Source organism: Botryllus schlosseri, chromosome 3, assembly GCF_051294905.1.
Source record: "Botryllus schlosseri isolate E-star chromosome 3, Bs_hap1, whole genome shotgun sequence".
Lineage (NCBI taxonomy): Eukaryota > Metazoa > Chordata > Ascidiacea > Stolidobranchia > Styelidae > Botryllus > Botryllus schlosseri.
The window spans coordinates 2,220,481-2,247,773 of record NC_137238.1 but is presented as its reverse complement, the minus strand read 5'-3'; the positions used below and the strand labels follow the sequence as shown (position 1 = coordinate 2,247,773).

Below are 27,293 nucleotides of genomic sequence, written 5' to 3'. Positions count from 1 at the left end.
ATTTCAATATCAATTAAATCTCTAAAAAATTTGGGAATCAATTCGACACCTCTAGACTCAATCAACCCAACAGCATCGAGCAACTTTAGTGTATCTACTAGGGATGGTGTGAACCTCTGAAAGGTTCAGGTTCGTGTGAACGCGAAACTTTTAGAAACGTTCTGTGTGAACACGAACGTGAACCTCATGACGTCACGTGACGTCACATTGCTAATTCCAACCCTATCCTTCAATGAAATGATAGCCTACAATAATGTACAGATTGTACATGATACCTAGCGACGATTCGGGCGACATAATGTCTCAATGCTGAAGTATCCTATACTGACGCTTTAAACGTCGCCAAATGTATCAACTGGGGAAATCAAATGATATAATAATCTCGTAAAATCAATATCTTCCGCCGCTTTGCCAACAATTTCAATGAGGACTTACCAGGGAATATAATGACAGGAAAGGAAGTACTTTATTTTTGTCCTTGATGTTTTTTGCCGCATATACACCGAATCATGACATAACTACACACTACACTGTAAATCCGCAAGGTCGTATTGAACACTTCATAACACTTTTTTCTGCGTACAGACACACTTTTTGGGCATATAAACGCATTGGGCCATTATCGTCGCAACGCTTCTGCGTATTTCTCCGTTTACATGTAACACTTCGCCACTGCGGCTTATTTTCAAGAAAATTTATACTTGGTAATTTATCATCAATTTCGCATTCATAAACCATCGCTACGTTTGGAGATCACATTAAATCACGGTATATGTAAAATAATATTACTCACTTGACCCAACACTAAGTTTAAGGGTAATATTTCAATGAAATATACATATTTCCCTGTGACGCAGAGGGGTCACAACCTTCGTTACGGTAGAGCGCGCTCGATTTCAGTTTGGATTTGAATTGGTGGTTCGTCAGGCTTCAGGCAGAGAGTAGGGTACACGAAAAAACTTGGCGAAATGGATATATTGAAGCAGTTTCTGCTACCTGATGGCGTAAAGGATCATAACATCCATGTACTGTAAGGTATGGAAATGCGGTAAATGCTATTGAATGTATGTAATGTGAGAATAGTCATAAAATTAACTCGTTTTGACATTGCAGTAACGTCGTTTGTTTTAGATGTTTTAGCAGGCTACTGATATCCCTTATTCATATGAATGTTCTTACAATGTTTTGTAGCATATGCTTCGTCTGATATTATTGCTGGATGATCGAGCTTCGAATCTGATAATATACCAGGCTGCGACCAGGTCCAGTACTACGGTACTGATGGGAAGCTGCTATAAAAGTAACTTTTTTGACATATGGATAAAGGGATGTTCTCTCTATCCACACTGAAATATCACTATGTAGGCGATATTGTGGTCCATTGTGGACAAGTACTGCAATGTCAGCAATTGAATGCCGGTATGACAGTCATGCAACGGTTTTGATTGTTTTTCAACTGCAACACATTTTACACTGTAGGCCTATAACTGTTTATTCCAAGTGGTAAGGTGTTAACTAAAGCGATTTTTTTTTACATGTCAAAATAGGTCAGAATTTTGTCAAAATTGTAGCGTTAGGTCAAAAATTGCCAAAATTCTTTACAAAATCAAAATTTTGTTGGCAACTTGCATTTCGTTTGTATCATAGATGATTGCACTGTCGGTGAACTTATCATTTTACAATTTACATCTTGTAGCCTACTTTATAGTCCTACCGTTGTAGACGGACCATCGTCTGCTCTTTGTGAATCATAAACTGTCAAATGAAACAAATACTCAACGTAGCCTATTGCACTTTCCTAACTGAAGCAAGACTGCGTGGGCATTGGTTCTTCTATTAGAAACCGTATGATGAATAATTGCGATGTAGACAACTTTGTCATAATGAGAGAGAGAGTGCAGTGTACGCACAACTTCAGTGTTGCCGGCCAACAACTGCAGCTGGTGAACGTTCTTTCTTCATTCTTGCCAAGCTACTTAGTTAGGACAGACACTTTCTACCCGAAAATGTAGGAAAGTATCTTTCGTTGTACTACAACAAATTTTTTATTATTTCTACCATAATACGAGATGTAACTAATACTAGAATTATTCATGGGTCCAGATTTCGATAAAATAAGTTCTTTTTCATGTAAAAATTTGTCAATTTTCATGCTTAAAGATTATTTCAAGTCAAATTACTTCGGAAGAACAGACAGCTCCAGCCAGAAATAAAGATAAGTTCCGGTAATACAATTCTAACACTATGTGAGAAACACCTAATTTAAGTACATGGGGTCAAAATTAAGTTTTTCATCATCAAAATATGTGTGAATTTGAATTTTTTAGTCAAAATCTTACCTTTTTAGGTCCAAAAAATCGCCCCAATAATAGCACAGCCAAACAAACAATCTTTTCAACAAACCATGGATCACAAGGGGTAGTATTTGTTTTGCCCAATCCCCAAATTTGACTTTTCTCAGTTTATTGTGATACGGTAACTGAACTAAACTCTATTTTGCAGGTAGTATGTATTGAACTTGGCACCTTTTTGAAATGCATTTGCTGTATGGAATACTGGTAAGCATCACGGTGTTTTGTAAGTGAACTGGTATATCCTTAGAGAATGAATTTGATTCTGTTGCAATCGGTTATCTTTGTGATAAAGATTTTTATGAATGTTTGCTGGTAAAATTTCACAAAAATTGTTAACAATCCAGGAAGTATACAAACTGTGCCAGAGTAAAATTGGTAGTAACGTCATGTGCAACTTTCCATTCCATTACTCAATTATTCTATGAAATACACCCTTCTGTCACGCACAACTTATTGCAGAAAAAAAAACTGTATCCAGTATGATATCTGTGTGATTACTGAGCAGTTCATTTGTATTGCGAATTTCGGCAACAAATATTTCTTTTCAATAGTCTTGGATTAATCCTCAAATTCGTTCAACTGATGTCCACTCTTTAAAAAGAGCCCCCTGGGTCTACCGTGCCTGCGCTATCAGACAATGTTAACAGTGACGTGAGGAGTCGTTCGTAACGGGTTTTGTGCCGGCACAGTCATCTTATGTGATACAGACCTTTGTCTCAAGAGCCCGTGGATACATGTGATTATGTAAGCCTATTTTTTCATTTTATATATCACCATTCATTATGTAATTTGCTGGTTTTTGCAGTCCTACTTTTCTCACGAACTATCTCGCAGAGTAGCTTACTGGCTATTCGATATGAGCTGAAAAAGGCTTCATCTGTGTACAGTGTACAGTACAGTGTGCCCTGAACTGTGTACACTGAACACTGAACAGAGATGTAGTTGAACGTAATGAGCTCGTGTAACTTGTACTTTAACTATTGCTTACTGAACTATAATGGGCTAGGTCAGTGGTTCTCAACCTGGGGGGCTGAGCACCTCTCCTGCGCTTCTGTAACCTATATGTGTGAAATATTTATATTTACTTCTGCATCAAATTTACAATTTCCCTTTGTAATATTTCGTATTTTTTAGGAGCAGCATTTGGATTTGACCAGTAAAAAAAAGATCCGCCATGGCACGCCACAAATCAGGGACTCATCAAGCCTGGGTTGCGGCTGATGGAAAGAATATGAAAAATGCCCTAATGTGCAGCAGTATGTATTGCAATTGGCACCTTCTTGAAATGCATTTGTTGTTTAAAATACTGGTAAGCATCGCGGTATTCCGTAAGTAAACTGGTATATCCTTAGATAATGAATTTGATTCTGCTGCATTCGGTTATTTTTATGAATGTTTGCTGGTAAAATTCCACTAAAATGATTAACAATCCAGGAAAGTATGCTACTCGTGCTGTAGTAAAATTGGTGGTACGGTCACTCGGTCACATGCAACTTTCCATTACAATAATTATTTGTTATATGAAAGACACCCTTTTGTCACATACAAATCTATCCAGTGTGATATCTGCGTAATACTGAATGCCGGTGACGTCATATTTTGTGATACGATTTTTGATGTACAACGTTCTTTCGAGTTCTCTACCTGTTGCTGACGATTACCCCTGACGAGTCTCGGCCGAATATTCGGGCTCATTTCCATATGCATATACTATTCAATTTTATATTGAAGTTTTGCACCTCGAAGAAGCTGTTCGAATATTGAATAGTTCCCTTGTATTGCAAATTTTTGAAACAAGTATTTTCTTTTCAACAGTCTTGGATTGATCTTCAAATTCATCCAACTGGTGTCGACTCTTCGAAGAGACCCCCTGGTTCTACCGTGCCTGTGCTAACAGACAATATTAATAGTGACGTGAGGAGTCATCTAAACGGATTTTGTGCCGGTGCAGTCATCTTTTGCGATAATACTTTTGCCTCAAGAACCCATGGAAACATGTGATCATGTAAGTCTATTTATTCATTTCATATATCACCATTGATCATGTAATGTGCTGGTTTTTGCAGTCCTAATTTTCTTAATAACTATCTATATAGGCGATATGAGCTGAAGAGAGGCTTGATCTGTGTACATTGAACAGAGGTGTTCTTGAATGTAAAGAGATGTGGTAACTTGTATTTAAACTACTTGCTTACTGAACTATACTTGGAACATCAAATTGAGATCATTTCCCATGTCCTGCTAATTCCAAATAATTTCGTTAATTAAATTTAATCAGGAAGGAAGTATTTTGAAAGATTGAGAACAATTACAATTAATGCAATGAAGGAAAGTATTCAACACATTCGATAAGATGTCACAAAGTTTTTTGTACTAAAGACAATCAATGTGTCCTTTGTCTGGTCAATTATTGTAATGGAAATCCAAACCCAATCCATAGGAATAACGACTCTACTATATTTATTTTGGGATCTTGTTTGCAATCAATTACATTTTCAGCAATACGAGGTTGATGAAGTCAACTGTCTTCTTCTCCAAGCCAAATTGAGAGACAAGCTAATACAATCCAAGACCCAAGCTCATGTCTTATTGAAACAGGTATCGTAATCTTTCTGTTTTGTGGACCATACAACTATACATAGACCGTTCGTAGATGTACATAGACGTTCTGCTATAAATATCATTCTGAGTTACAGTTCTGCATTCTCACTGTGGCCTGTGCGTCTGAATGTCAATGTAAATGTCAAAATGGCCGAATTGGAAAAAAGCGCAGACCTAATTCAAGATATTTTTATTAGTCGTTATGCGAATTTTAGTCCTTCTCAGTGATAGGATTTCACATGTACCCGAGCGCCTTTCCTGCGCTTGTGTAACCTGCATGTGTGAAATATTTATATTTATTTCTGCATAAAATTTAGAATTTTCACTGACATATTCAAAACTTTGGAATTTAATCACATTTTCAAGGAGCACAACTTGGAGTCGACCAGTAGAAAAGAAGCAAACACCATGGCACGCCACGAATCAGAGATTGACCGATCCTGGATTGCAGCTGATGCCAAGAATATAAAACTGCTTCAGTGAAAATGAAGTATTCAGAAACATTGTTGACGTTTTGAGCTACTATGCATTGGATTGTCATACCCTGAAGGAGTGGTTCTCAAACAGGAGAAAGTATTTGAAGGGGCGTGAACCCGCTGTCAACTAAAATCTTTTTCGCACATGGCAGCTTCTACTTATTTCTCTGTGTATGGTCAGAATTTAATATTTGAATATTCTCTCATCAACAACTATTACCGCCACTGCCATCCAACTATCAGTTGGGATTTCTAGCGTTCTGGTTGCTTTTTTTAATTTCATGATACAACGATAAGGGGTGTGTGAAATTTTTTTGCTATCATAACGGGGCGTGTCCATATATGTTCAAGAACCAGTGCAATAATGACTTCCAGATTTCATATTTTGCAGCAGACTGGCAAATAACAACAGAATCTTTTCTGTAAATCTGCAAAATTTGTATGGACTCAAAGAAACGATTTCTTTGTTATTTAAACAAAAGTGATTGGCATTAACCTGATATAAATCCTTCTAATGCAAGCCCAAGAATATTTTTGATGCCTGGTTAGCAGGCCCAATTTCATTAGGAGTAAAAAAATACTTTGTTACTTGTTTATCGTGGTAGTGGTAGTGAAACTGATATATTCATTGTTTGTTTTTTTTACAATAAAATTAGAAATGTACAAGCCATAATTTGATCAATTATAAATATGTTTTAATGATTTGTGTTGATCATGTTTTCCGTTAACGGACGTAACCAATGAATTTGATTCCATGCCATTGTCACGAAAGTTAAAGATACTAAATGATATTTTGTTATCACTATCCCTAATTCCCTATGCATTCATTTTCATGATTGAACGAGTTGCATGATATTTGTAGTGAGTTTGCTCTTGATCATTTGTGATGTTCGCGATTTCATGGACTATTCCGGAAACGGTTTCAACTGCTGATCTGAATTCATTAAACCCTGTCACAGCAGCTATTGGAAATTTCAATGTTTGCACGTATTTAATCACCCAGGTTGGGTATTATAAGCGTCATCTATTCATGAATCAATAAAATCTGATTTTATTTTGAGTCCTGCGTTCCGGTGACTAGTCAACCAGCCACTTTGAGGCTAAACACTTTTTAGGTAAACATTTTTAATTTAAACACTTCGCAACACTTCTAGGCGTTCAATTTTTGGATCACGTTTCGTGTTCAATTTTCCGGGTTGAGCAACACTTCAGAATTTACAGTGTATCTGCGCATATGCCCACCATGAGTACATGATGTGCATATGCCGCCAGGCAAGGAAGATGCAGATATAGCCTTGTAGCAGTGTTTGGATGACTCGAGTCATGACTTTACTTAAGTCAAACTCGAATCACCTTTTCATATGAAACCGGAAAATGTATTCGACATCATATATTGATATTGAGCAGAGTGTGAAACGGGTATCTATGCTTGCTAATGATAATACCCCATTAACAAGTCATTCAGTCAATCGCACCGATTTGGTTTTAATGATACAGTAAACATGAAGTGAAGAGTGACCCCGTAAGCCTGCTAGTTTTTTTTTACATCAGAAAACGATATCTATCTCATTGATTGGAAGAATAAGCATCATTCTCTGACTACATAGCTTATTTCGCTCGTGATGTTTTGTGATTGCGGGTCAAGCTCGCAGCATAGAGTCATTAAATATTTACAAACGGAAAGCTGGGTCTTTCGAGCAAACTTTTGCAACAAAGCAAGCAAAACTTTTGAGATTGTAACGGTGCATGCTCGTTTAGTGTCGATTTTTATGCTGCCAGCTGATGCCGAATAGATTGGCCTGCCGTTAACATGCAATAAACTGAAACCAGCCATGTTATAATGAAGTGAAAATTGTAACATATGAAAAAGGTTCACAGTGCAGAACCTACCAAGGTTTTGTTGTGAACGCGAACCTCTAAATTTCCGAGGTTCACACACAGAACGCGAACGTGAACCTCACGTTCACACCATCCCTAGTATCTACTGCTGGTACTATTGTAATATCATAATTGAGAATGCAGCTACATTCAATTATGGGTATTTGCGGAAGACTGTTTTTCGGGATACCGATAATAAAATCAAGACATGCACACTTGCACATGCACATTGCACAGTCACTAAATCGCGCGAAGAAAAATTTTAGGTTGCATTCATCTGCCCCAAAATATTGTATTATTTATTGATTTTACAAAAAATCGCCCCGTTCGCCCTCCTCTGGCTACGCCGATGCCTACACAAAACACAATGCGTTGTGATGAACAGATAGGACCATATAGGAGGATGTCGAAACGATGTCATTCTCACATCAACCTCGGCATAAAGGTCAATGTAATAATGTTCGACCGTGATATGTCTGTCATTCTTCTACGACGCCATCCTCGTTCTTTTCATTCGCTATTTTAAACTCGCCCTTCACCGGTTCGTTCTCTGGCTGTTGTATAAAGATGCCGTAAACACAGTGACGTAGGGGAGGAGGAACCCAAATAAACCTCGAATTATTCGAAACGTGGTACTGGCGCGACTCAAATGGTGATAGCGTTGGCCTAGTTTACCGGAACACGACCTGACATATAGATCTCGCCTTCCACCACATGCCACCTCTTTTTGTCGCCTGTCCTTTTATATTATATTTTTTTACTTCTCAGTCTGTGTGCATGGCTTGTTTTTTTACATCGCCTAGGCCAGGTGGATGTCTGATTTCGAAGACTATACTCCAAGTCGTTTCGATACCTTCTTATCCTTCATGTATCGCAGTGTTGTGGTGTATTGAAATGATGAAATTGATAGCAATAAATTGAATTGAATTGGCGATATACTAGGATGTTACATAGGCTAAAAAGTGTTGTTTGGACCGGGTTTTACAAACACAACCAGATTACCGCATCGACCTAACACGGCTAACAAGAAAGCGGGGCTATGAAACACACGACCGGCGGACCGCCAAACGATTTCATTATGTCCCGGAAGTAAGCTGTTGCAGACCAAAGCAATCACCAGAGCTCTTATTAGAGATTGCGCAATTCAGAACCTATGTTCAATCTACTCCTGTATACAGTCGACAGGCGAAGCTTTAATAGTGTGACGTGATATTGACAGACAATGTGTTCATACCTCATTGTAAAATCCGCTAGTAGGCGCTAAAGAGTGTCCAGTATTTGAACCACAAAATATGGCAATCCTAGCCTAGTGGTGACGATAAGCGGCTGTCGCCCGGGTTCGTTTCCGCATCGAAGGTTATTCTGGGCCTCTTTTTTCCGAGTCGCTGTTCTTACGGCGACAAGAATGCCCAGAAAAAGACCCGATGAAAGAGCGCACTCACAAGGAATGGAGAGAGCAAGAAAGAGCCACGGAATAGAGACAAACAGCGATAAAAGAACTGTGATATCGGGCACTAGGCCGGGGTGCATGCCTGTTTAAGAGACCGCAACAGGTCGTTCAGCATCCACCTATCTGTTCATTGCATATTGCATTGTGTCTTATTGCATTGTACATTGTGTTTTTCTTGTTCAGATGAAAATATGATCTGGCGATTATTGATTATATTGATTGATACATGCCACTGGCCATGGGAGGTGCAGAAATAGCCTTGCACGGCTTTTAAGCTTTCCACCGTCCCCTCAATACTCTTCCGGAAATCGAATTGCTGAGCGCAAAGCGGGGACGCGACAGATAGCCTACCAGTTTTACTGATTCGACGTCATTGTTCTGAATCGGCAGGGGATGGAATCCACGACCGATCAAGGAGCTCAACGCTCCACTATTACGCTATCTTGTCGGCAACCAACTATAACTCCAGCTGGTTCGGACAATAAATTCACCTTCCAAGTAACAAACGTGAAGGATTATCTTATAGTTACAAATGTACGACCCATGAAGAATGCCCAATATTTCTCTCTATAGGTGACCAGAAATAAAAGCAGGAAAGTGCTGGGTAACCGTTTCAAGTTCAGCCTGTGATACTTATTGTCTAAAACTTCGGCCATGTTCACTCTATAAGCACCATTGCTTCGGTATTTTCTACCTGAATTGAAACTGCATCGCGTAGACGTACGTCGTACACACAACGTGTCACATCAAACACTCATTTCGCAAATGATGCACATCAACGTTCCACGATTTATCATCAGCAATCAACGAGGAACAAATATTCAAACGCTGCGTAAATATACAATCTAAATATGAACATGAAATAAACCGAAAATAAAATTGAAAACTGTGGTATTTCAAATTACCAAGATAGAGCCTCAAATTTGAAGCATGTCATCTTATTATCCGCACGTAATCCCGACAGGGATCATTATGTATCGAAGCAATTATACTTGGCCTCAATAAAACAAGAATTACCTATTTCGCCAAGAAAACAGAGGATGTTGTAGGCAAAAAAGAAGCTATGAATTGAAATCTGAGAAGGACTAAATTTTCAACATACGGTAATTTCGCCAATATGGACAGATGAATATGACGCTCAATCTATGATTGCAAAAGTTGGATTAGTACAGAGCGCATTGGTGATTTCGTTGAGGCCAAGTTATTAGGTAGATGACGTCATTGTATGTTAATATAAACCCTCATTTTTGTAGTTATCCATAAAGCTGATAACGTCATGTAGGTGTTCTACAGTAGTGAAACCTACTTGGTCTACGATGGTTGGTAAATATTGGCTGTCATTATTCAATAATAAATAAATATTAACACACAAAACACGATCAAGAAACACAATTCACAGAACACGCATTAACTTCAACATTCTCACTTTGAATCGTCCTTAGCACAGCATTTACTAAAACAGTACATAATACAGTAATTGCAAAGCAGTGTAAACATGGGATTATTCTCATATAATATGATTTGTAGATTCTATACATGCATATTGTTACAATTTCAAAGGCGCGTAACCCCACAATTATCCCCCGTCACAACAGAGGCAAAAACGCAGTGTCCCTTATAATTTGCCTCCGCAAAAGGCAAATATCGTTACAGAATGCCAACAAACTCCGACTGCAACTATCATAGCAACTAAACACAGTGACATTAACAGTCAATATATCGTCTATGATTACATATTTTGTCTACAAGGCAGGGCAAACTATACAATCCGAGTGGTTGGCTTCCAAATCGAGTATTATAGGCTTCGAGTCGGGTCGAGTATTCGAGTCATATCATTATGTAGTAATACAAGTATGGGACACCGCGAAAAGCGAAATTTACCACTGTCATGAAGGCGGGCGTGTCTAAAAAAGTTTGACAACCACTAATAACGAGAGTAGCTTTGTACGGTGTTCTGTCAATACCGAGAATGCTATTACCGAGAAGGACAATACCGAGAATGGACATTACCGAGAATGGACACCACCGAGAAGGACAATACCCAGAATGGACATTACCGAGAATGGACACCACCGAGAATGAACATTACCGAGAATGCAATATATGCATTGCAGGCATGTTATGCATATGAGCAGGTCGTGTGTGTGCATCACGGCGTTGCCACATTCGGTATCGATTCACACGTATAAATTTCTCGACAACGTCCGTTACGTTAAGCTTTAGGTTCTTGGCATTGGCCATTCTCGGTAATGTCCATTCTCGGTAATGTCCGTTCTCGGTAATGTCCATTCTCGGTAATAGCACTCTCGGTAATGTCCATCTCGGTAATAGCATTCTCGGTAATAGTATGGAACCGCTTTGTACTACATGTAAGTCATCAAGGGTAATTTTACTACTTCAAAATTTATCTCTCACTGTAACTCGCTCGAATCAATATAAATATTACTCGATTTGTATTCAAGCACTCGGATCACTTAGCGTGGTCACTAATTTTGTTATCTATTAATAGTAATGATGTAAGATCTCATGCCGAGGTCCTACCATATGATGCATTTCTCTTTCGGGTTCATGTACGAGTTGGCCGGACAATTGAACGCTTTCGCGAATTTGTCGAAGTTCTGCAGCGAGCCAATCACCCGAAACCTGCCTGGACTGTGAACAGACACGGCTAGCGAGTGACGCGCCGCTTTGCGCGTGTATTTCGCGCAACGCACGTTCGCGAAACCCACGAAAAACATTTGATCGTTCGTAAGGCCGGTAGATGGCTCTAGCTCTTCGCCGGTGAGATTGTGGCTTTGTAGGTAGAACTTGTATCCTTGATAAGTCTCCCGTATACCGCCGTTGTCTGCGATGTTCTCGCTCAAAGTCTTACGGCCGTTCAGATAATCTCCAGCCGCAGACCAGTAGTAATTACTGTACTGGTTGGCCATGCATTTAGTGCGCTTGTGAAATTCGCGCCACGAACTGGGTGACCACCAGTTTCTCAGGTTTCCGTATTTATCCCGCAGCGCACCGTGGTTGTCGAAAGCGTGCGTGGTCTCGTGGCCCATAATAGTGCCTATAGCGCCGTATTGGAACACTTTCGGGAATTTATCGCCCCAGTAAAACGGGTACTGCATTTCTCCCGCGGGTAACGTGATGCTGTTCTTCTCGGGGCTGTAAAACGCGTTCACCACCTCTGGTTTGGTGGTGAACACGCTGCGAGCGAGGACGTTGTAATGCTGCGACAATTGGGAAAAACCGTTTTGCGATATCTCATGCAAAACACGAAGCACGTTACCGAAATAATCGTGCTTACGGGCTTTCATTTGCTGCCATTGCTGGTCGATGTAGGTGGAGTTTTCGTAAATGGCTGGATTATACCCAATGTGATACGCCAAAGCTAACGCCTTCTCTTTAGCATACGCTTTAGTTTTTGGGTCCATCCAATCGACTTCCTTGTGTAGAAGATAAATGAAAGCTTTTCTGATGTTACCGAACATTTCCTCAGCTGTCTTTTTCTTTGCCAAGCTGAAGTACGAGTCAACGAACATTTTGCCGGCCGGCTCCTTCATACCGTAGATAATATACTGGGAGCAGAAGTACCATCTCTTGTGCAGCGCCTTGGTCCCGTACATCGCGTGCTTGTATTTGAGGTAACGCTCTTGGAACGGGCGGCCGAGATTGGTGATTCTGTGCTTCACGAATCTCCACACCATGTAATTCTGAACCACTCTGCGAAGAGATTACGAAATGTTGGATATTATGCAATGAAAGCCCTCGCGTACACCTTTCAGCAAGGTTTCCCAAGCTGGGGGGTCGTGACCCCAAGTGGTGGTTTGCCATTTCTGTGGGGGCCACAGATGAGGAGCAGAGCTCCGATCGGTCGTGTAACTAATAAAGTTATATTAATTTTCAAGTTAACGTTAAATACGGTGTGGAAACTACCACAGTCTCACATCAATTAGCATACAACGTAAGAATGATGTCCAGTCACTACTACGAATAATAGAGAAACACTTCACGTAGTGTTCTTCGTAAACCCAAATAGAGATATCTGTTGAATTGAATAAATGGGTAGGCCATTTGTTTTAATAGAGTGATAAAATTGCTATTAAAACGCACACAGTCGCCGTCTTGACACATATAGGCCGTGAGTATAGATTTGGGTGGAAGTGAACAGGATGTAGGGGTACAGCTCCAGGATATATATCTGCATACGGGTAGGTGCATTTGATTCGTTTTCACCCATAGGAATGGGCGTGAATGCAAAATTTGATTGCAGATATCGCCGATGGTGAAGATTTGACAGATACGCGTATTTTCCATCTACGTAATGAAACTGTGTCTGATTTGGTATTAGTCGCACGGGTGCAAATCGTGATTCACCTTTTCTCCACGCTCGCCATAATTTTGATCATGTCACGCAGATAGTTTTCGTTCCACACTTCGATCAAGGTCGTTGAAGACACGGGCGCAGACGTTATCATTTTCTCAAATAATTTCACCCAATCAACCTGAAAATGGTAAACGAAATGATACGGGAGTTAAATCCGTTGGTTCCCGCCAGCTTGCGGCACACTAGATAAAATATAACACCCTCGCAGCACACTTACAAGAGAAGGTAATTTTCGCGTGTTAACTCGGTGACGCGCTTGTTTACGCGAACTATCAAACATGTACATTGTACAACTTACGGTGAGATTGCATAGTTACAAACAAGGTTCACGCTCGCGTTCTGTGTGTGATCCTCGGAAATTTAGAGGTTCACGTTCACAAACGAACCTAGGTAGGTTCTGCACTGTGAACCTTTTTCATTTGTACAATTTTCACCTCATTATAACATCTTTGATTGAAATTTATTGCATTTCAACTGCGGGCCACTCTATGCATGGCGCTGGTAGCGTAAAAAGATCAGCACTAAACGAGCATGCAACTTTGATAATCTCAAATATTTTATTTGCTTTGTTACAAAAGTTTCCTCGAAATATCCAGCTTTCCGTTTGTGAATATTTAGTGTCTCTCTGCTGCGAGCTTGACCCACAATAACAAAACATCAAGAGCGAAATGCACCAGATGTAGGTAGTCAGCGAATGATGCTCATTCAACCAATCAATGAAATTGATATCATTGTCTGATGTTAAAAATCTAGCAGGCGTACGGGGTCAATCTTGATTTCATATTTTTATTGTATCATGAAAACCATATCAGTGCGATTGGGATGTTGGCTACTGTTGTGTGACTTGTGAAAGGGATAATATCGGTAGCATGTACAGAAACCCGTTCTGCACTCTGCTCAATATTAACGTAGCAATTATACTCAGACGCCGAATACAATGTCCGGCCTGGCCTCGACCGTCAAGGCGTAGGTTTATATTCCCTTGCAAGTCCTCGTCGAAATTGTTGGTAAAGCGACGAAAGATATTGATTTTAGGGGATTATTATATCACTTGATTGCCCCGGCTGATACATTTGGGGATGATTGAACCGTGAATATATGTACATCAGCATTGTGGCATTATGTGGCCTGAGTCGTCGCGAGGCTATCACTTCAGTGAAATGTAGGGTGGGAGTTAGCAATATGATTTCACGTGACGTCATGAGGTTCACATTATCGTCCACACAGAACCTTTCAAACAGGTTCGCGTTTACACGAGCCTGAACCTTTCAGAGGTTCACACCATCCCTATTAAATACGATTTATTCATAGTATAGGTGGATGAATAAACGATTAATGTATCGATTCAGGAATCCGGCCCGCCAAGTACTTCAATTTCGTATGTCCGGCCCGCCGACTGCAGAAATTGCACGCCCTGATATACAGTGTCAATCTTGTCGAAACACAAAACGCATCAACTGCGCGAAACGGCCCACGTAATCGAAGCGCCATTACACGCCCCATAAATGTTCCGAATCAAGGCGCTTCATTGTGTGCTGTAAGATATGTTAATCGCCATGTTAATCTACCGACCGCTGTAAGGTAGACTTACTCCCGGTATGTCCATGTTCATTTGTGCGAGAGTCCTTTGCGAATAGAAATCCAAATCAAGAGCTTTCAGCAGCGAGATCCGTTTCTCAAAGTCCAGCACAGCCCGCATATCACTCTCAGCCGTTTGCCGGTCAGCCCCAAGCATGACCGCGATGTCCTTCATCAGGGAGAAGTACGCGTCCTTTTTCTGAAGATATCAAACGACGGGAGGATGGATTAGTGTCAGATTTTGTACATTGAAGATGCTTAGACAGTTATCAGCATCATATCATCGAATCAAGTGTTTGATTGCATAATAGTGAATCTGCAGATCAGTGATTCTTAAACTTTTCCTGACAGCGCCCTCTTTTGGATACTTTCATGGTTTGACGCCCGCGTAGTTTAAATACTGTACTAAAGATGATAGGGTAGACGTCCAAGTTCGGTCGATATTTTTTGGCTTGGGCTTGATGATTGGAGATATTTCTCACCGGAATCGCGCATGATGACCATCTAATAATTGTATGCACTATTTTTGGGATCAAATCGAAGTTCTTATAATATCTGTTGAGTACGGATGCGACGGAAATTTTGGAGAATTGATGAATTTTGCTTGGAAAGAATGAATGAAATCTCCAACGATATCCAAAGCATAAATAGAACAGTTGAACTTTGTAACCCCATGACAACTATAGGCCTACTATCATCTGTACTGCGTAGCGCCGTTATCTTTGGCGCCCCGTGATGTCATAGCGCCTCTCATATCGCCGCTCAGTGTTTCCGCCCCTTTAAAATCCAAATTCCCTCAGGGGGCGCTAGCGACATGGTTCGGAAACACTGTTGTAGACCATGTGAATTTCCGTTTTATTGGAAGTGAAACCACGATCTGGGATTGTATTTATACTTATATGATACTATTTACAAAGATGGCTGTATAAACTTCTACTTCGACTACTTGCGCCACGTAATGAATGGTCCACTTGTAAACATTGTTTATATCATTTGGTAATGTTTCTAGATTACATCCATTACTGCTTGACAGTTTTCACATCAAAACGTCTTGTGCTTATCGTTTATAATGCAGCATGTAGTTTTGGTGTATGTTTGTATCACCTTTACGCGTGAGATTGTCATAACAGCTGTGCGAAATAGCCCCTTTACTATGGTAACTGAATGTATTTATGACAATCGCACATGTCGGTTCATTTTGAAAAGAACAACCCAGCTCGATATGCGCTTGATCAAGCATGATGATTTTTGCACTGGTTACATCACATTTTAAACAAATCCATCTGTTCATTGATACTTTACAATCTGGCTTTACTCAAAGCATTTGTCGTATCATTTAGATACACTCTGCATTTCAAAATCGAAATTTGAAACCTCCGAGTAACTAAAAACAATATATGCGACACCTCAACCACATTTAATTTTTAAACTACTGACATACCAGATTTCAATTATCTGTTGTCTTTGTCGGTACGATGTATCACGACCCCCTCACTTATCCCCCCTTCAACGTATATCTGACCCGATTCGTTTTTTAATAACGGGGAAGTATGGGTTATCAGAATAGCACGATCAAAACTTCATGTATTTATGTATTAAATTGCATTTAAACTCTATAGCTTTGCTCACCGAGGAATATCTGTCGAAGATATAGTATTGGTACGGCAGCGACGTCTTTCCTTTCCAAGTCTGAAATAATATAATAACTTTGACCGACGACAATTCAAAGCGTTTATAAGGATAGTTTCATTTCAGCTTTATTTATTACAATAAGCGTTTAGTAACTATATACCAGATTTGTAATGACTCGAGTCGCGATTTTTTGGTTGCTCGACTTGACTCGAGTCATTTTTTCTAATGCGTAAAATGACTCCACTCGAGTCAATTTTTGTATTGACTCGACCTGAACTTGAGTCATTATGCATGACTCCAGCCGTGTCGTATGACTCGAGACCAGGACGGCCAAGAAGACAGACATTTCATTGTACCTTCAAAGACTAGTGAAGTTAGCACATTATTGGTATTTCGTATATCAGTCCTGTTACTTGGAAAATAGGCCTAGAAACTGTTAAGACTGAGGAAAATTACGATATTATGAATGCGAGCCATTCTATATCACTCAAGCAGAGTTGATAAAAGTGGGTTGAACGGAACAGTGAACATAATGACTTGGACTCGGACACGAATCAAAACACAATGACTCAGACTCGACCCTTTACTAGCTGACTTGAACTCGGACTTGACTCGGTGGTGAATTGAAAATGACTCGACTTGAGTCAAGTCAAAACTATAAAAGTAAGATCGACTTGTGACTCGGAACCTTGTGACTTGTAACTTTCCACCCTGCTATATACACTACTAGGCTATACCAGAGCATTTCATGAAGGTATCTTTCAATAACCGTGCTGAATTTTACAGAGAGAATGTAGGAAAGTAAATGGTATCTGTCTTACCTGCAAAACGTGGCTACCGAACGATTGTCCAACTCTGACCGTGAACATGATGTCGTTGTTGAACTTGCCTTTCAGAGTAGCGTAGGTCGCTGCGAAATCAAAGTCGCATTCCTTCCAGGTTTTATCAAGGACAGGCCAGGCGATATCGCCCTTCAATATTTTGAGCAGCGGCTTAGAACCAAGGGCGTTGATGCGAGCTGTAAGGAAAGACGGATTACTTTGAAGTCTTGTGTACAAACTCAAGCCAAAAGAGTGTGCTCTGTGCAATTCACATACTTGAGGTGCTTGATTCATACAACGATATTTTAAGGGTAGGTTATTTTTTCGTGTACCTCTATTAAGATGAGAATACGCACTCATTTCTGTAAGGGCGTAGCAAAACAGATAGCTCCAGTGCTATACCTAATGATGACATCGGGAATTTTTATTATCGATGTGGCCATACCTGTTTCCATACACGATTGATACACTGTCTTGGTCTTCTTCACCGCAGATATATCGGATTTTTTGATAGGCACCGAGAGAACCTCTGAAAATGTGGTATACAATAAGTCGACAATAGCAAAACGCAATCGAGTTCTTCCAAATCACCAGGGTTCACAACTGCGGCAAGGCTCTGATGGGTGCGTAATATTTCGTGAAATATTGCCAAACTAACTGAAATACTGCTAAATTATCTTTAATATTCAAAATATCCTTCTATATAAAAATGAACGAATTTGAACAGTCAAATTAAGCTTAAACGCGGCTTCAGAAGGGAGATCGTACAACTTCATGGAAATCCTTTTCTCTGCGTAAGGTCGTCAAGTTAAATCTGTAGAGTCCACAATCCGCAACAAAAGCGGCACGAAGGCGGACTATGCAAACTTTTATCATGGATCACCCGGCTTCGTAGCCTCACAAATTACAGATATGTTTTAACGATCTAGACTCGGCCTGGTTTCATATGTTCAAGAATATGAGAGTTGTCTGAAGTAGCCGAAATGGCGAATGATGTTCGGTATTATCAACTGGCTATCGTGGCCTAATGGCCAACAGATAAAGTGACTCGCGACCTAATTCTTCGAACCGAAGCGATAAACTATGCGTCGTAGCAATAGCGTGCATATGGCACATAAGTTCCGTTGTGATACTGACTTGCCATGTCTTTTTTGACCCTGTATCTTAGAATCGAGTAGGTCATCAGTCTCCCGTTGCTTGTGGCAGGATACGGCGTCTCTTTAAGCCATTTGCCGCAGCTGTAATCGAAGAAGTTATTGCAGGGATCCACGCTGAAGTCGATCTTATTCATGTAGTACGCCGCTGTAATGAGAGAATGCTATTTGTAGCATTTATGTTGTCTCATGTAAGGCACAATTACCGACCTGTCGCCACGCAGTATGGATCCGTGCAAGATTTTGGAATTTTTTTAGTCTGCTTCCCTGAAAAGTCAAATAGAACCATCAACTATAAACTTTATCGATGTTTCTCAGGGGTGCGGTGGGTACTGTTCGCACTTATACTACAATTCTGTCATGTTCCTGGGGTGGTACAGAACCCCATCAGGACCGTAGTATACAACAAGGATTAGTTTATTGACTAATTTACACCCATTGGAATAACAGTGAATGCAATATATTGTACTAGAAAGTGCCATTTACCTGGTTCCCTCATGACATGCTGTAAGTGACTGAGCAAGGCAAAAGATAGTAGGCTAGACATCCTTGTGATGTGGATCATGCAAATATTGCAACGAATTTCAACTCAAGGCGTTACCGTTATTTTAATAACCTAACAAGAGCTCCGAAGTAGCATGCGGATGAATTTTATGAAAACCACTGGAAATTGTTATATACGAAATTTGCTCGACTTTGAGTGGAGTGACGTAACATCTGATAGAGATAGGGTACTCTCCATCATAATTGAGTGAATGTATATCATTGTATTACCATTCATTCAGCGTTACACGCCACTGTTATCTGCATCTATATAGACTTTATTATTTACTAATGTAAGCCGGGGATGTGGCTGTGACATCCTTGATCCGTCAAGACGTAGGCGGTAATTAGACACTACCACAAGAATTCTATCTTAGTAATACTTTGGTACTGCACCGTACACCAATATCGCACGATAGCTATATAGCTTCCTTGTAACAGCACGAACAGCTGATTTGGCTTTTAATGGAATATTACGAACAAAAACTATACGCAGGTAAGCAAATACCCCGCATAGATTCAATCACCTTTCAAGCAAACTTCTCCAGCGACGCGATACCCGCGAAGCTCATACGTCCATCTATACTTCGTGGGCAATCCGCATAATTCGTAATGCGGGATCGCTTTCTTCAGGTGGTAACCTTTCTTGCAGGTGACGTGACAGACCTTCACTGTTCCTAAGAATGTTTTCTTATCCTGGCAACTGTGCTTCGAATGTAATCTTCCCCGAAAAGCGTTGCATCCACCTGGGAATTGATAAACGATGCTAAATAACTGATCTGTATTAAACCAATGCTCATACGGATGGAGAACAAGAAAGTGTCATGAGCGCATAGGGAGGTATTTAGAAAACCGCCGACCTTGCAACTCCACTGGGTCCTCGGGTCTAGTCTGACTGAGGTCGACACCAGTATTCAGACCCAAATGGGAAGGGTTAAACTAGGATCATCGTCGCCATACGATTATGCGGTGTGTTACAGACGCGTAGTACAAATTTGGTTCTTGTTGTATATTGGCAGGCAGCTCGGGAACGGATCATACAAACTACCAATCTAGTTCATTGACGGCCAACTAACTACCGTCTTTTGAGTAGTCAAGTTTTTGTTCTAGTTACGCACGTGTTGTCATTTAGCGTGAATCTTGTTACCGCTGTCTTGTTGCGAGATGTTCTTGCAGCCATTGATGAGATAAACAAGGATAAATCCAATCTGATTCTGTCGCTGATTGGTGGTTGAGTTTGATGAGCTCGTAGTAGAGGCTATATACATTACTAAGGCAGTGCATCGCATAAGCATAGGCAAGAAATGGGCCGCCGTCACGAAACAAATATGATATCTGCCCCATGAGAAAGTTTTGCTTCATCCCACATTACGCAATATATTTCCAGAAGCCTTCGAAATATGACCGTTCATAGACTTTCCGGCGTATTACATTGTTCGGTAAATGCTTCCTGTAACTCGAGACTGAAACCGTGGGTATATTGGAAAACGTTATACGAAAGGCACCGAATGGCACCATTGTCGCAATACGTTTAAAGTGCGCTACAGTCGTGGATCTAGATTGGTTGCAGTAACGTGATAAAGGATAGCTTCCTTAGTAGAAAGCTATCGTCATATCGGGTCATATTAAGAAATCAAACCGTGTTATGATACAATTTTCTTTAAAGGGCCACTGCGTCTTTATTGAAATCACATATCTGATTAAATAAATGCGTCATTCTCAACGTGATACAGGATTACATGACGTTTATACTATTGTTGGTAGAAATATATGTATAAATACAGAAGCAGGAAGACAATATGATGGATAATTTATATATAGCTGCCTGTGAGCATTAGACACCCAGGCATATTATATATGGCGATGGACGGCATAGTCAGTGCAATATTATCAATCCATAACCCAAATAGCATGCTTCCAACCTCAACCAAGTCTGAAATAAAACCATGTACTGTCGCAAATCAAGAGATATACGTTACTGGTCAATCAAAGTTAGTGCAAATGTAGTCAGTTCAATACAGGCTAGTCCTAGCGTCAATTCATTCAAGATATACTTCCATCCCAAAGTTGATTTCGTACATATTCACATCATTTCCGTGCAATCTCGGCATTGGCGAATAAATAGGCCTACTTATCTATCAAAACAGTAGTCCGATAGATTACGACTTATCGGCCATATACGAATGAAATTTACTAACCTGGGTAATTACGCATTCACTGTTCGAGAATGATGCAATACTATAGGCCTACGCCTATTTACGTAGACATGTAATGCACGCAACGGTGCATGTAGGGTTTTTGACATATGGATGTTTTTGTTTAGAGTGCAATGTAGCACGAATACAGCTGCTATGGCAATTTCCCGTCGGATAAATTTGACTTATATATATCCCGTTCGCTATAAATATTCATTAGGGAAGTCTGATCAGGGTATTTAGTGGTATCAAACCGATTCGTCCCTATATATTAAGCAGTTAGTTCGGACCACACGACACCTCATACGGGTAATGCTTGAAGAAACATTCTAAATTCGATAAATTTGAACTTAATAGCAGGACGAATGCTATAGTTGCAGAGTTCAACTCAGATTCATATGATTTGTCGATTAATAACGCGACGTCACATATTCATCATTGTTGTAGTGGCCATATATACCGTCAAAATGTTCAAATGCAAAACATAGGTCAATGATACTTTTCTCCCGCTGGTTTATTTCCCGAACGGAGCCAAAATTATAGATTATCGTCTGTCGATTTCCGACATGTGGTGACGAGATGACGTGGTGTACTGGTATAGTAGTAGAGAATATCGATACAAAGACCGCAGGAGTCAAGAAATACCACCAATACCACAAAAAGAGCCACTATAGTTGTCACATGACGAACAAAACTATTGTGTTCCATCGACAGCAATTAGACCCGACGAACATTTCCCTGTCCGACGTCTACACCTACCTCGCCTATTCTACGACAGATTTAACCGCTCACCTTTTTTGTGGCTTAGCTTCGTAACGCCGTACTCGGCCTCGTACTGCCGCAACATATCGGTAATGCGAGTCTCGAGAGATTGTTCCGCCCAATCGGTTCGTATCTCTTCCAACAGCGCATTCTCAAATTCCTCCTCGTCACTCTCATCCCCATCTTCTGCCGTTTCGAGAAAGAGATCGCTGGCGACGGCGGACCATTGATCTTGATTTTTCAAGTAATGCTCATCGGCTTCGTTCTGGTATATCGCAAAATATAGTCAGATTATGGGGATGAAATGGCGTAGTGGTATGATCCAGAGCTGCAACACCCAGGCTTGTAATGACTCGCTTCATGACTCGATTCGATGGTAACTCGACTTGAATCGAGTCATTTTCTTCAATACGGAAATTGACTCGACTTGAGTCAATTTGTCAAAAGGCGCATGTCTTGACAAAGTCATATGACTCGGACTCAGACGGCCAATACAGTAATTTCATTGTGATTTCCATAAATATGAAAGTTACCAAATTATTGGTATTTCGTTTCTTAGTGTTAGTAAATAAAAAATAGGACCAGATACTATTAAAAGTGAAGTAAATTAATATATTGTCAATGCACGGCAATCAATATCAAGCAAGGTTTAGAAAAGATTTCAATGAACATGACTTGAACTCGAAAGTAGACAGTGAAGACAATGACTTGGACTCAGACGAGAGTCTAACCACTGTGACTCGAACCCACTGCTCTCCGACTTGGACTCGGACTTGGATCGGTACTGAATTAAAAATGATACACGTCTTAACTCGAATCAAAACTATAAAAGTGAGATTTAATTTTGACTTGGTTACAACCCTGGCAACACCAATAGGCTGCGGGCTCGAGCCCGGCTGAGGTCGACTCCAGAATTACTACCCGAGTCGCGGAGGTTAATCCAGGCTTCTCCTCGCCGTCTGATCGGCGTAAGCGGTGTTTTAAAATGCCTTGAAATTGGCCGTGATACAAGTCGACAGCGACGGATATATATTAAGGAATATCGGCCTGGTAAAAATGACCAAATATAGTGCAGAGTGATAAAAAGTTTCATTTGTTGCACCTAGATATCCATCAAGATTATAGTATAAAGATTTGAGAGGGGTGGATAACAGTTGGCAGGGGTCGATTATTTTAAGATATGACGTGACTTCATGGATCCATTGTGACGTAGTGGATCATATTAAGTCATAATGTCCAGTTTGAAAAATGGTGCATGGCGATATGTCATTCCTTGTTCTCAACTGTCGTCAACGGCTACTTCTACCAAGTCGCAAATTATGATCATGGGTGAGGGGCTTTATTACAAGCCCGCGTAGCAACAGTATGCACACAGGGACAGCACTTGACTGCGTGATCGGGAATCATCAATAATGTGACCATTACGAAGAAAATGTATAAGCAAGGTCAGAAGTTTCAAAATCAGTGCAGTAATGTGACTGAAGTTACGGGACGTTATTTGGGAAGAAATCCGTCGCACCAAGTTTCGATTTTATATACTTTTACGCCATATTCCGGAGAATCCTATAATGCAAAACTATTTTAGAGACGCCCCCCTTTATGATATGCAAAATGCAACCAGAATGCTACAAACCCCAGCGGATAGTTTGATGGCATCTGAAATTCGGAGTAGATATAGAGCCACAATTATGAAATTTGTATAAATCGCGCCAGGCGCGAATTTTTTTTCAGATGAACGGAGTTTCGCGTTCCATTCAGATGCTGTCACATCCCCCAGTTTGAGAACCACTGCTATATCGATATCTTTCCTTTCATATGGTTAACCGATGATTATAAAATGCGTTCAAGCTCTACTGCGCTGTTCCCATTTGATGCTGTTAACTAGCTGGTAATTATCGGCGATTGAAATTACAGCCTCTACAAATACAATTACATGAGGAAGCCCTAATGCAGAGGTATCCAAACAGTTCGAGCCTTCGTTTCCCATTTTTACTATATCAATGTACAAGACTGCATATACAGAAACACAATAAAACGCATGTACTCGCTACTCAGACATCTGACTATAGCCTTATTCATTAAATATGCAACCATGTTCGTAGCCAGAATTAAAATTTGGCATGATTGACAGCCGCAGATATTTAGGGACACTTAACAGTTTAACAGAATCGTGAGGTCAATGATCTATTGATGCGTAACGAACACAGGTCACCTTATAGCGAAAGTTTGATATTGGCGGAGATAGCTCTAGCTTCACGTTGCAATTCAACAGAAATTGGAACTCTCCCATTCTGTAAAAAACGCGTGAATTTTACATCATATTTTTTCTAAAACGAGAATTTTCTCGTAAGAGATACCGATTACAATTAATGATAGATTACGCGATATTTCTGCAGGTGTTGTCCAACTGCGAACGTGGCCATATTATACTTGCGGTAACTCGACAACCCCATAAGAAGTAATAGCATAAGTCAGTGGTTCCCAACCGGCGGAGAATTCCCCAGTTGTGAAGACCTCAATGGTATCGGGGGGGGGGGGGGGGAATAGACGCATTTGTTAAACATTGTATACATCACAATCTACATATTTACGGAGAGACATGCGCGATTGGCGGTTATTTATAAAAAAAAGTTTCCCATTTTCAGCATCTCAACATATGGCAATCCTATTTTAAAGTGGATATAGGAGTTTTGGGTAGTGGGGAATTAAGGCTCGGAATGAATATGAAGTGGGGAATGAAGAAAAAAGGTGGGAACCACTGACATGAGTCATACCTAACTATAGCTATCGACAATGATGTAGAGTTGTTGACTGATGTTTCTCATCGACTAAATTTGTTCTGCATCGGTAATATTTCGGTAATTTTGCAATTTCTGCTATTAGTGCGCATCTACCTACATGGCGTCAACGGAAAATTTCTTGTAAAGTTTCATGGAGAGATCGCGATCCGAAACAAGTGGTAGTGAACGTAATTGGACATACGCCGTCTAAGGATTGAAACAGCCGAAACAACATTTCCACAACTTCCCGCGTAGATCCGCGAGATGGTCAGGCCTGCCGCGACGAATAACCAAATAGTGGGATTTTCTAGACGTACAAAATTCACACCCGGAATTTTCTTTTCGATAGATGTGACAGAAACGGGAATACCAAAGTTTATGGACTTGTGATTTACGTCATAGGAATATGAGCGCATGAGAATATTGCGCCTTGGTGCGTTCTCGGATTAGCATCGCTTGCTATAGTTTACTCTGAACATTTACAGTTTAGGTTATGACCTGGATATTCGCAGTCTACTGATCTATTCGATACTCGATTAAAGGAGTTGTCTGATATCTGTTTGAAGCACTAATTAAATAAAAAAAAGTTACAAAGCTTACTAGGCAACTGTTACACGAAATCACCCTGAAATCATTTATTACGACATTTGAGACAACGCTCAATACGTTATGTGATACAAAGAATAAATAATAATGGCGTTGCTATCTAGAGCATTTTTTCTACATGTTCCAATACTTCTATGTAGTAGAAGTACGTTTTGCCGACTTTTCCTATTCACTCAATCGATATAGTTTTTGACTCAAAACCACTCTTTTTGCACCTTGGCATTTGTACAGTATTGATTGGTTTTGGGATTGCTTCGAATCACTTTTGCGAATCAAATTATCACCTTAACGTGACGAGACGAGATGAGACGTAACGTAACGAGACGAGGCCCTGTATCTTGGCAGAAGAATATGTTTTCGAATGTTGCTCAATAAATGGAATCGTCACTCATTTGATGTGGCCGAGAACTTACATCTCGATATTACATAAATAGATTACTCATTTCCTATTTACTATACTAAATGTATGCTTTCAAATATCTTACTCTGGCACTTTTCACGCCCTTGCTTCAGATCTGCCAGACCTACTTGGGTCATAGTAATGCTGACCACTTCAAGTACCTCTGCGAATATTGAGCGAGAAAGGTACAACATTTCATTTTGGTCAAGGTTGGTGAAGTCATTTTAAAATCGCGTATCAAGAATAGGAAACGTAACTTATGATGTCGTCGTGATTAGTGATCCGTAAGGTGGCATATAATTTCAAAATCGTTTCTCGCACCAGCATTGGATGTTACCTACCATTAATGTACGCTATTTTATTCAGTTATAGTAGGACTTCACCTAAAATAGGACATTTTAATTGTTCCATTTAGAGGAGACAGTAAATGTTCCGAAGGGATATGTACAGTGCACTGTATAATTAATATATGGACACCTTACTTTAGATTGGATTATATAGTACAGGCAGAGCTTGTCAATCTCAAAGCTTGTCCCTAGATTAATCTCTGATTGCGGACGTTATCGCGGTTGACGGTGAACCAGTTTTGTAGAGACAGGTCTATTTCTACTTCTGACAAAAAGCCCTTGCTAAACGACTAACTCATATTACCTGTTCTTGAAGATAATCGAATTCTTCACCAAATTCGCTGTCGTAGTCTTTTTCACTTTCGAAATCCGTCGACCGAACGATACTCACTACCAAAACCAGCGTAAATACACTCCACAGCCACATCGCGCCACACGTCCACCAGCTGTAGCCAGTACTCGACACTAACTACACCGGTATGATCCGATCAGCAACCCTGTACAGTCGGCGTGGGCACCATACGCTCGCAACCGGACGTGGTGTTTCAAGCACAACAATGTGGCTCTCTTGCCAATGCGCGCTGGAACAATAACTGTAACACGAGACGCGGGCCTACTCGCTGAAATTGTTAAAATATCTCTGGAAAGTGATATTCAGCAATGGGAAACATTTATTCTGGTTGAATGTAGGGGTGTACCTGTACAATCTGCAAATGTCCTTACGCACAGAAGCGGATAAAAGATCGATGTAAATCTGTCATTCATTGACATCGTGGTAATGTAAAGTAACATACTCCGATGGTTAATGAGGTTCGATTTATTTCAATAAGAATTGCCTATCACAAGTCAAAATCTCGGATGATCTACAACAGTTATTCGCAATCTTTTCCTCGCCTCGTACTGCCTCGAGGTTTTATGATTTTGTTGTGTACCAACAGATTAACGGAATAACTCAACTACAAATATTCGTAGGATTATTAGCATGGGCGGATTAGGAAATAAGTGGGCCCGGAAATTTCGAAAGAAATGTGCTAATCCGCCCCTGATTACTTATTTAACACACACCAACAAGTCACGATTCAGTTTGATAGTTCCGACTGTTTCTTCTCCACAAGCGGATCTGGGCGGATGACGCATAAAGTATTATACTAGGCATTCGAGGAAGACGGTTCTTGAATTAGAAAAAAAATACGTTAATGATCTTTTAAAATAGGGTTTCGGTCCAAGAAAGGGGACACTCCTGTCAAGTTTCACTACCAGACATAAAAACTGGAATATACGATGACGCCATGCGCAAAAAGGGGACATTTGAGCGTCATCAGAGGACATTTTAATTTT

General features: G+C 40.3%; 1 protein-coding gene and 1 long non-coding RNA gene across 3 annotated transcripts; one reads left to right on the top strand and one right to left on the bottom strand.

The window, feature by feature from the left end:
• The first annotated feature begins 528 nt into the window (after positions 1-528).
• Positions 529-6,491, top strand: LOC145435529 (uncharacterized). 2 transcript variants are annotated; one of them, XR_013913879.1, is made up of 5 exons: positions 529-3,098; positions 3,489-3,663; positions 4,170-4,359; positions 4,854-4,952; positions 5,322-6,491. It is a non-coding gene; the product is annotated as an uncharacterized LOC145435529 (long non-coding RNA). The 2 variants fall into 2 exon arrangements; XR_013913878.1 differs by lacking the exons at positions 529-3,098; positions 3,489-3,663 and having other exon boundaries at positions 4,047-4,359.
• Positions 6,492-9,516: 3,025 nt separating this feature from the next.
• LOC145435528 (phosphate-regulating neutral endopeptidase PHEX-like) lies at positions 9,517-26,907 on the bottom strand. The gene is made up of 11 exons (XM_080312799.1): positions 26,260-26,907; positions 21,853-22,087; positions 19,393-19,611; positions 18,533-18,589; positions 18,306-18,470; positions 17,614-17,697; positions 17,169-17,365; positions 16,345-16,404; positions 14,729-14,914; positions 13,128-13,255; positions 9,517-12,473 (listed from the first exon to the last, which is right to left on the bottom strand). Exons 1-11 carry the CDS (start codon positions 26,380-26,382, stop codon positions 11,297-11,299), a joined length of 2,631 nt encoding a protein of 876 aa, XP_080168925.1. The 5' UTR covers positions 26,383-26,907; the 3' UTR covers positions 9,517-11,296.
• Between the last annotated feature and the right edge of the window lie 386 nt (positions 26,908-27,293).